Genomic DNA, 10986 nt, shown 5'->3' on the forward strand with positions numbered 1-10986 from the left:
GTTGGTACACTCAAACTATTGTAGTAGCACACACATAGGTCTAAATGCCTTTTTCCTTTTCTCTTTCAATAGAATATTCCTACTTGGAAACCTTAAACCACACTTGGCAGTGAAATTGCTAGAGAGAACATAAAACAGGAGGGTGTTGTTCTAAATGTTGGGGGGACAGATTTGTTGCTAGCATGACTAAGTCGCTCTGGATAAGAGCGTCTGCTAAATGACTTAAATGTAAATGTAACTCCATTTTGCTTTTATTTAGGAAATGGACACAGTATCTTTGTTCACTAAATTTAAGCGCAACCTTATCTTTGACTTTGAAGGGTATAAATTCATTTAATTAATTAACAGACTTATTTTAAAATGAGTGCATATACAGAGTGCATTATCTTGACTGTCCTGACAACATTCCTCCTTTCACAGCCTCTACAGATAGATGGGGAGTAAGCCAGTAATTTACCACAATAGAGGAGACCCGTTGTTATCACCTCATCTACAATTACCTCATCCCTTTCCTTTCTCTGCTCTTCCATTCTCCCACCACCACCATTTGATTTCACATGTGTGTACAGCATCACTAATTTAAACTACATCATGGATCCTTTCTTTCAGGATCAAAAGTTGTGTATGGGCCATTGTATTGTCATCTTCACAGATGGATGTTGCTTTTTGGTCATCAAATGAAAGGGAACTGAATTGAGGATTCTGCATTAAATTATTTTTTATTTATTTATTTTATTTCATTTCACTTTATTTAACCAGGTAGGCAAGTTGAGAACAAGTTCTCATTTACAATTGCGACCTGGCCAAGATAAAGCAAAGCAGTTCGACAGATACAACGACACAGAGTTACACATGGAGTAAAACAAACATACAGTCAATAATACAGTATAAACAAGTCTATATACAATATGAGCAAATGAGGTGAGAAGGGAGGTAAAGGCAAAAAAGGCCATGGTGGCAAAGTAAATACAATATAGCAAGTAAAACACTGGAATGGTAGTTTTGCAATGGAAGAATGTGCAAAGTAGAAATAAAAATAATAGTGTCATGTTTTGTCATTTATTATCTTGGTCCCTGTGCTTCCCATTCTAATTAGGTTCTTTCCCTGAGCTTTCTCCCAGTTGGTGCTCTCCCTCCCTCTAAATAGCAGTTCTGGAATAAATTAAATTCCCACACCTGTTTTGGGAAGAGTCCCTATTTCTTCCTTTGGTAGTTGTCCTTTTGGTGACCATGTTAGAATTCACCGTGCTTTGTTTGTGTAGGTGTATTGGCTAAATGACATGCGCCAAAGTGGTGATTGCAGGTGTCAGTCTGTCTGGTATGCCTTCCATGAGGCAACCTGCTGTTCACCTGCTGAAGCCAATTCCAGTTTGTCTTTGATTGGAGATGTTTGATGTGTTTGTATTTACTTTTTACTGGATTAAAGACACCTGTTTTGTAGTTGTCCACGTATTCTAAGGGTCCTCTTTCACCTGCATGTTGGACAGGCGGGTAGGGTGCAAAGGAGCAAAATTAAATAAATTAAATTTTACAGTTGGGAAAGAGCAGTTGTTTGTGCTAAATTTGTGGGCATTGGTGCAGTAATTGTGAGCTGTCACAGTTGGTGCTTAACGCTAGTGAGGAGATAAGGTTTCCAGTTTCAGAGATTTTTGTAGTTTGTTCCAGTCATTGGCAGCAGAGAACTGGAAGGAGAGGCGGCCAAAGAAAGAATTGGTTTTGGGGGTGACTAGAGAGATATAACGAGAGCGTACAGGTCTCAATGGTGGGTAGTATATGGGGCTTTGGTGACAAAACGGATTGCACTGTGATAGACTGCATCCAATTTGTTGAGTAGGGTATTGGAGGCTATTTTGTAAATGACATCGCCAAAGTCGATGATTGGTAGGATGGTCAGTTTTACAAGGGTATGTTTGGCAGCATGAGTGAAGGATGCTTTGTTGCGAAATAGGAAGCCAATTCTAGATTTAACTTTGGATTGGAGATGTTTGATGTGGTGATGTGGTTCTGGAACGAGAGTTTACAGTCTTAAACTTTTTCAGCCTAGGACCTTAGGAAAATATGCAACTATAAGTAAATATTGGTACATTTAATTGCCATTATGCCTAAAAAAATGCAATATAGACAAAAACAAATAATGAAATACCCATGAATATATTTCGATGTGTATTTTTCCCCATTAAAAACACTCTTACATAATCTGGCTCGGTTGGAACTGTTGCTGTTAAAATACAATAAATAATTTCATTCTGAACTGGAATAAAGGATTCATCACATCACACAGATGTATAACAGAACACGCACGCACAGGCTTTTTGATCGTGCAACCCAAAGTATTCTGTATACATCTGGCCCTTCTCTGTTAACAAACCTCCAAACGAGTTTCAACGCCATACAACACTCCTTCCGTGGCCTCCAACTGCTTAAATGCTAGTAAAACTAAATGCATGCTCTTCAACCGATCGCTGCCCGCACCCGCTTGCCCGCCCAGCATCACTACTCTGGACGGTTCTGATTTAGAATATGTTTACAACTATAAATACCTAGGTGTCTGGCTAGACTGTCCTTCCAGACTCACATTAAGCATCTCCAATCCCAAATTAAATCTAGAATCAGCTTCCTATTTCGCAACAAAGCCTCCTTCACTCATGCTGCCAAACATACCCTCGTAAAACTGACCTACCGATCCTTGACTTCGGTGATGTCATTTACAAAATATCCTCCAACACTCTACTCGGCAAATTGGATGCAATCTAACAGTGTCACCCGTTTTGTAACCAAAGACCCATATACTACCCACCACTGCGACCTGTATGCTCTCGTTGGCTGGCCCTCACTTCATATTCGTCGCCAAACCCACTGGCTCCAGGTCATCTGTAAGTACTTGCTAGGTAAACCTCAGCCTTATCGCAGCTCACTGGTCACCATAGCAACACCCACCCATAGCTCGCGCTCCAGCAGGTATATTTCACTGGTCATCCCCAAAGCCAACACCTCCTTTGCCTGCCTTTCCTTCCAGTTCTCTGCTGCCAATGACTGGAACAAATTGCAAAAATCACTGAAGTTGGAGACATATCTCCCTCACTAACTTTAAGCATCAGCTCTCAGAGCAGCTTACCTATTGCTGCAGCTGTACACAGCCCATCTGTAAATTGCCCATCCAAACAACTACCTACCTCATCCCCATATTTGTTTTAGTTTTTCTGACTCATCTCTTCAGTATGATTGAGTGTAGTCTGGCCCAGGGGTGCGAAGGTCAACGGCAAGGCACTGGAGATACGAACCGCCCTTGCTGTCTCTGCCTGGCCGGCTCCCCTCTCTCCATTGGGCTTCTCTACCTCTGACCCTATTACGAGGACTGAGTCACTGGCTTACTAGTGGTCTTCCATGCTGTTCCTAGGAAGGGTAGGTCCATTGAGTGGGTTGAGTCATTGACGTGATCTTCCTGTCCTGTTTTGCACCCCCTCGGGCTCGTGTGGTAGAGGAGATCCATGCCTCAGAACTACCTGGCCTGATGACTCCTGGCTGTCCCCAGTCCACCTGATCGTGCTGCTGCTCCAGTTTCAACTCTTCTGCCTGCGGCTATGGAACCCACACCTGTACACCGGAAGTGCTACCTTGTGCCGGACCTGCTGTTTTTGACTCTCTCTGAATGCTCGGAAATGAAAAGTGACATTTACTCCTGAGGTACTGACCTGTTTCACCCTCTACAACCACTGCAATTATTATTTGATCCTGCTGGTCATCTATCATTTAAAAATATATAAATGTAAGCAAAACAATACTTATTCTTGATCTAAGGGAGAAATAGTAAGCCCATTGAGCCCATGGGATGTTACATTTTGTTTGCTTACATTGTAAGCCACTAGATGGAGAGATGCCTAAATGATCCTCAGTGCCACATGATTACAGATAGGCATGCATGGAGCCTATTATAATTATAAAACACTTAGACTTACTGTAGATTTCAGTTTACTCCTTTGACCAACTAGAAAACTCTTACTCTTATACCTATTTAATAACTCAGTAATGAATTACTACAGTAGCAACATATTTCAAGTTAATACACAGGTGTAGGAGCAACTCATTGAATCCCAACAACTGTCTGACCTGATCGTCTTAAAGAGAGCCACAGGATTTTATATTTCACAAGGTAAGTTGACTGAGAACAAATTCTCAGCAACAACCTGGGGACTAGTTACAGCGATGAATAAGCCAATTGTAAGCTGGGGATGATTAGGTGACCATGATGGAATAAAGGACAGCTTGGGAATTTAGCCAGGACACCAGGGTTAACACCCCTACTCTTACAATAAGTGCCATGGGATCTTTAATGACCTCAGAGAGTCAGGAAACCTGTTTAACATCCCATCTGAAAGACAGCACCCTACACAAGGCAGTGTCCCCAATCACTGCCCTGGGGCATTGGGATATTTTTTAGACGAGCAAAGAGTGCTTCCTACTGGCCCTCCAACACCACTTCCAGCAGCATCTGGTCTCCCATCCAGGGACTGACCAGGACCAACCCTGCTTAACTTCAGAAGCAAGCCAGCAGTGGGATGCAGGGTGGTATGCTGCTGGGATGCAAACCTAACTTGGATATGTGAATGGTCCCATAACACTCAATCGGCCCATGGTGGGAATCCTGTGGGCTTCTTTGCCTATGGCATCCCACTCCATCTGACCAATAATTATATAAGGCTATGATCTGGACATAGTAGCTGCTATAGACATCTGCATAGGTTGTCAAGGTTTGGAGATGTGGCACTGGAGAGTATGACATGCACTGTTATGCAAAGCCACTCACAATACATACAGTTGATGGTGTTTCAGCATAACATTTGAAAGATATTAATTTCCTTTGGTAGCACAACCTTGTGAATTTTCTAAAGTCGTATCACTGTAATTCCTTTTGGCCAATCAGTTGGAAACTCCTATTAGCTCCTGCACTTGACCTCACAAACCCTGCCATTCCCTCCTAGTTGTCACCATAAGTTCCTCCTCGAACCAAGTCACATTACAACATTCTTTTGTTTTACCATTTTATTGGAAAAAGAGAAAACTTCTATCTCATACCATTCCATTGTTCCAAAAAAGCATATATTTTAGTGGCAAAACGTGACAGTGTTGAGACAGGGCTTGGCTGATTAATCAAAAGTCTTCCACAGACATCACCTTTCTTTCTTTCACTCAGAGGTTAGTTAGCTAAAGAGTACAGAGCAATGCTTTCAGTGCGGATCAGTAAAAAGCCAAACAGAGGCGCGTCCCCTGGGTCATAGATTCATGTGCTTTGGGGGAGTGAACAATAGGCTAGCACCATGTAGTAAGATTGTGAAAAGGCTTGTGAATTAAAAAACATTTTTTTTACATTAAAGATATTGGAACCCACACGAATTTCACAAAAATGTGATATTTGGTGACGGGTACACGGTAATCATAGCAAAACCTGTAAAGAAAACAGAAACAGTTTACTTGCTCAGCACATTTGAATGAGATTATCACACAATTAGTTATTTTTAATAAAGAGTATGAATACCCCGACAATAGTAATTTGATGTTGACTTAATCTCAAGTAAACTGGTAGAAACAAATAGTCTGGAATTCAAAGTAAAGTGAAATAATAGTGAAATAGAGCATGCATTCAGTTGGGGTCCCAGATTGACAGACAGACAGGAGAGGAAACCCTGAGAGTAACACTGATTTTATATTTAAGGCGATAGTCTGGGAGATCATACTTAATGTAAGTATCCATCCTGTGATCTGCCCTTAATTAAAATACTCAAACATGCCACGTGGTGATGGTGATTACTAACTAGCCTGGAATCCAAACAGAATATCGCTTTCTATTCAGTTTGGATTGCAGGCTTGATGATGATACCATGTTAAGGTGAAGTTAATGTTTTTTGGAGTACACAATGCTTTGTTTCTTACAACACAGGACAAAATACACAAAAATATATTTCTGAATCATGCATTGTGAAAAACAGGCATGAATGTTGGCACATAGTTGATGAAATGGGAATGTACTCTTGAGTTATAAAATGTACAATTCATTTTCTCCCTCTCCTCTCTTTTGCATAGGACAATACAAACACATACACACACACACAAATGCCTGTGCATACAAAAACACTTCACCTAAGACTCAAAGTTGTTATAATTCATCTCTCATCTTCTCGCCCTTAGGTCGGACCAGTCTGCCGAGGAAGAGGATGGAGTTGGTCTTGGTGTCCTTCACAAGGAAAATGAAGGGGTGGTCAGCGTAGAACAACTTGGGGTTTTTCAGTTTATCGGTGCCAAAGATGCTGGTATTGATGGGGTTCCCATCAGTGTCCCACTCCATGGCAGAGGCATGGAAGACGTTGGACAGGTACAGGTCCTTCTTCCCAGAGATGTTGGACAGGTCCGCCTTGGTCTTATCCACAGCCTCTGTCAGACCCAGCTCCCCAAGGTGTTTCTGTGTGTGTGTGTGTGTGTGTGTGTGTGTGTGTGTGTGTGTGTGTGTGTGTGTGTGTGTGTGTGTGTGTGTGTGTGTGTGTGTGTGTGTGTGTGTGTGTGTGTGTGTGTGTGTGTGTGTGTGTGTGTGTGTGTGTGTGTGTGTGTGTGTGTGAAAGAGAGAGAGAGAGAGTTGTAAAGGAGTTCAGCCACCTAAGAGCATCTGGGATGTGTACTGTATAGTTAGTGTATACTAACATGTTATTGAAACTTGCATCTCATAAACATTTAATAAATGTGGTTTTCACCAATGACTTGTGCCATGTCTAGGTTTTTCCAGTACCTGGATGTTGTGGCTGACTTCCATGCTGATTTTGGGCAGAGACACAGCCACAGCCGTCTCCTTCAGCTTGCCCATCCAGTCATCCAGCTGCTTGCAGGTCAGCAGCTTCTCCAGCCTCTCCAGGGACTCCACGTGGTAGGGCATGAAGAACACCAGGCTGGATTTTTTATGGGCCAGGGGTATGCTCAGGATTAAAAGCTTATTCACTGTATCCTCGTGGAAACCATAGAGACCTGCAGGTACAACCAGTATGAGTATAGACTCAGAGACATTTCTAGAGCTTTTCTGTACATCTTCCTTCACACTGAAATTAAAACATCCCAGTTCAGTTTAAATATACTGTTTAATATTATGTTGAGGGACATGTTGTAATTGATTAACCTGTGCGGTGCATCATGGGTACACCAACAGTGTGAGAGCGGGACACCAGGAAGCCACGGTTGTCCACCATCTTTTGGTGGAACTGTTCATCCCAATGGGCTGTTCAGATTGAAAGTAAAATACAATTGACTGTAAATTAGTAAATATGTGAATGGATAAAAAACAAGGCAAAAGAGAGAAGAGTATCTCCCAAGTGCTGGTGCTTTGTAAGATCAAACTCACGTTTGAAGAACATGGCATTGATGATCATGGCCCCATCGGTCCTCTCCACGTCCTTGGTGACCTCGGGCAGCTTGCCGTCGGTGGACTTGGCCGCCCAATCGTTGATGGACTTCACAGCGCTCTTCTTGTCCTTAAAGTTGATCTTAGTGTGGTCATAGTGGTAGTGCTTCTTGCTGCTCTTGACAAAGGCATCTGCGAAGTTGACCGAGCTGGGGCTGTAGATGCGGTTGCTGATCTTCCAGGTGACGTTGCGGGTCTTGGAGTTGCTGACCTCCTCTAGGAGCTCGGCCAGGCCGGCGTGAAGCTGCTCGTCCTTCACCTTGTCGGCACTCAGCACGGTCTTTACCTGGGAGGCGGTGGAGGCCTTGCCCCCGAGAGCCACCAGGCCCAGGGAAGAGGCCACAACCACGGGGGAGATGAGGATGTTCTCCAGGTCCTTCTCCTTGACCATGTTCTGGTAGAGGCTGAAGGCCAGGCTGGCGCTGTTGTTGGCCAGCAGGGTGGCGTGGTTACTTAGGACCTTGTCTGCCAAGGCGGCAGTAGCAGCGGAGGCTGCGGTGGCCAGTAGGGCCATGGCTACCAGCTTAGTCACCCACATAGTGTCAGAACGATCATTAAAGACCTGAGAGGGGACATGATAGAGCATCAGAGAAATTACAGAGCAACAGAGTCTCAAATCTTTAGTGTCAGAGGAAAATTAAATTAAATTTGCCCTGGATTTTGAGAACAGAAAACCTTTGTAGGACTTCTCTCCTTACTCTCGCCAGTCATAGCACGAGTTAAGGAGATAACCCACCTCTCCAACCCGTTGCTGAGATTCAAGTGGAATACCACACGTCCTTTATTCATCCTGGATGATGCAGAATAGACATTCTGTGTGGTATACTAAGCTTTCAGTATGCGGTCTGTAATGTAATTCATTGGTGGAGAATCTGAGAGCAGGTTTGCCCATGCCAAGTTCAAGGCAAGACTCAAGAGCCACGTTTATACTGCAGCTGTAGAACACCTACGATATTTCAATCAAGCTCTCGCTTCATCTGGTGGACCAATCACTTTTTTTCTCTTGCTACTCGAAGGAGTGTTGCCCTACAGGAAGATTACACAGACAAGTGCTCAACAGGGTCAGATTTAGCTGCAGAATCTAAACAAAAGGATTGCCTGCATCCTCTGAGGCCTAGAATGAGTGACCTTTTAAGCAGGTGCGAGGTTTCAAATGTTTCACTGTCTTAACAGAAAGTTTGATCTTTCAGCTTACTCAGGCTGTCATGTCTGTGCTATAGGGATGATGTTTTCAAAGTTTTGTTGGAATGATTTCAATACATTCTCAGTTTGCATTATATCTATCATTTAAAAAAACGGACCAATCAGCACTGCCACAGTGTGAGAGAGTCTATAGGAGGAGGGATATTCAAGTTTACATCATCATCATCATTAATATCTGTCTGAACATACAGTATGTTTATAAATACACAGCTCATTTACCTCTGCGTAATCGATTGGATGCTTTCTCGAGTCTCGACACTCTCTACCACCATGTAAAGAGAGATGCCCCATGGCAGAGCAAACTGTGCGTTAGATCAGAGCACAGATAGTCTGTTGCTGGGTGGGGCCGTTACTAATAAGATAGGCCTACTCTACAGACAAGGAACAGTTCAAAGCAGCATTGCCACTCAAATGATAATCACTTTTAATTGATCATCACAACATTTTCACTGTTATGTGATCCATTAACTAAGCGTGAACACTGAAGATGGAGGAAGAAGTATGTTTTAGCCTGCCAACTTTTCGCATGCATCTTTTCCATTCAACTGGCCTACAAAATGCTCAACGACATGAAGCTGTATTCTAATGCAGCACTACATTCTCTAAAAGCATTTTATAACCCTAAGCCCAAAATGGAGGGACTTTTCACATTCCTGGTCAGACATTTTCCTTCAGTTAACACAGTTCAGTGAATATCCCTCCCCCACTCTCACTCCCATCTCATCCCCCTTTAACTTACCAGGCTCTTTCAGCAGTTTTACTCTAGTATCTCTCTCAGCTTCTACACGGACAGATCTTCAGCTGGTCTATAAACCGTGGGAAATGAATTTCTGGAAGTTGGGAAAATAAGTATTTCAATGAGGTGCAGTGATTTTCCATGCACAGTGAGCTGAGCTGGGCCCTCCCACTGTATCCCATTACTGTGGAGCAGCTATGCAGAGGGACTTTCCCCCTCCAGGTCCTAAAGCCTGAGACACACTGAGTGCTCATTCACACTGTCGACAGACATCTGGCAGAGTTTCTGTAAAGTTCATAGTTCTGTATTCTGAAATTATGCTTATTTAATATACTGTACACAGTTTTAGACCATGCAACATGATTTACCATAGCCCTACTGCAAGGCTGAAGGCTGAAGAATAAGAATTTTTAGGGTGTAGAAAGTACTTCGGTATTATAATTGTTATGATTTAGTAAAGTTTACTTTCTAGTTGCGAAGGTTTTACTGTCCACCTCTTCCTCCCAGTGCCACGTTTGCGGCTGTGTCTGTCTGATTTGCGAGGCTTGTAGCGTGGGATGCAGGAGGGGGATGTGTCCATTCAATGCCGGGCCATGCCAAATTGTTAAAATGCCCTGGTGTCTAACGGCACATAGTTTGATTCTCTTTTCCCAAAAATGGGCACCATTTTTTCCTCTGTGGACATGCAGTATATCCAATTATTCCTTGTCTAAAAAGCACCCATTTAGGTACTCTCAAACATAGTAGTGTTTCTACTGAGCAGCAATAAAGTTTAGGAAATCACTCAACATGCCACAGTAGCCCAGTGTTTGGTGCCAAGGAATTTGTGACATCATATTAGAAATTAGGTCACATTACATTGGCTACGCCTCAGCACTTCTAGAGTGAAAAGGCTATGTATAAGAAGCATGTTCTGTTGATGTTTAGATTACTGAACTACTTACATAGAGCCAACATTGGTCTGAGGATGAAAAAAGTAACCCCACACCATATCTTCAACCTCAACATGAAAAGCATAGCTTTCAGCTACATGATTAGTGCTTTTGTACTAAACTCAGCAAACAGAGAAATGTCCCTTTTTCAGGACCCTGTCTTTCAAAGATAATTCGTAAAAATCCAAATATCTTCACAGATCTTCATTGTAAAGGGTTTAAACACGGTTTCCCATGCTTGTTCAATGAACCATAAACAATTAATGAACATGTACCTGTGGGATGGTCGTTAACAGCTTACAGACGGTAAGCAATTAAGGTCACATTTATGAAAATATAGGACACTAAAGAGGCCTTTCTACTGACTCTGAAAAACACCAAAAGAAAGATGCCCAGGGTCCCTGCTCATCTACGTGAACGTGCCTTAGCCATGCTGCAAGGAGGCATGAGGACTGCAGATGTGACCAGGGCAATTAATTGCAATGTCCGTACTGTGAGACATCTAAGACAGCGCTACAGGGAGACAGGACGGACAGCTGATCATCCTCGCAGTGGCAGACCACATGTAACAACACCTGCATAGGATCGGTACATACAAACCTCACACCTGTTGGGCAGGTACAGGATGGCAACAACAACTGCTCGAGTTACACCAGGAACGCACAATCCCTCCATCA

General features: G+C 42.9%; 1 protein-coding gene across 2 annotated transcripts; it reads right to left on the minus strand.

The window, feature by feature from the left end:
• Positions 1-5025: 5025 nt before the first annotated feature.
• serpinh1a (serpin peptidase inhibitor, clade H (heat shock protein 47), member 1a) lies at positions 5026-9568 on the minus strand. Of its 2 annotated transcripts, XM_046322695.1 has the most exons (6): positions 9381-9568; positions 7379-8000; positions 7157-7255; positions 6776-7008; positions 6136-6454; positions 5026-5443 (listed from the first exon to the last, which is right to left on the minus strand). In XM_046322695.1, the coding sequence occupies exons 2-5, from the start codon at positions 7974-7976 to the stop codon at positions 6152-6154; spliced, it is 1233 nt and encodes a 410-aa protein (XP_046178651.1). In that variant the 5' UTR covers positions 7977-8000; positions 9381-9568; the 3' UTR covers positions 5026-5443; positions 6136-6151. The 2 variants fall into 2 exon arrangements, with proteins under 2 accessions (XP_046178651.1, XP_046178644.1); XM_046322688.1 differs by having other exon boundaries at positions 5026-6454; positions 9381-9567.
• Positions 9569-10986: the final 1418 nt, after the last annotated feature.

Source organism: Oncorhynchus gorbuscha, linkage group LG02 (genome assembly GCF_021184085.1).
Source record: "Oncorhynchus gorbuscha isolate QuinsamMale2020 ecotype Even-year linkage group LG02, OgorEven_v1.0, whole genome shotgun sequence".
In the NCBI taxonomy this organism is placed as follows: Eukaryota; Metazoa; Chordata; class Actinopteri; order Salmoniformes; family Salmonidae; genus Oncorhynchus; species Oncorhynchus gorbuscha.

Coding starts and splice junctions, on each gene's coding strand:
- serpinh1a (XM_046322695.1), bottom strand. CDS start 7,976: ATGTGGGTGACTAAGCTGGTAGCCATGGCCCTACTGGCCACCGCAGCC. Junction 7,256..7,378: donor CAATGCCATGTTCTTCAAAC/GTGAGTTTGATC, acceptor CAATCTGAACAG/CCCATTGGGATGAACAGTTC. Junction 6,455..6,775: donor AAGTCAGCCACAACATCCAG/GTACTGGAAAAA, acceptor ACACACACACAG/AAACACCTTGGGGAGCTGGG.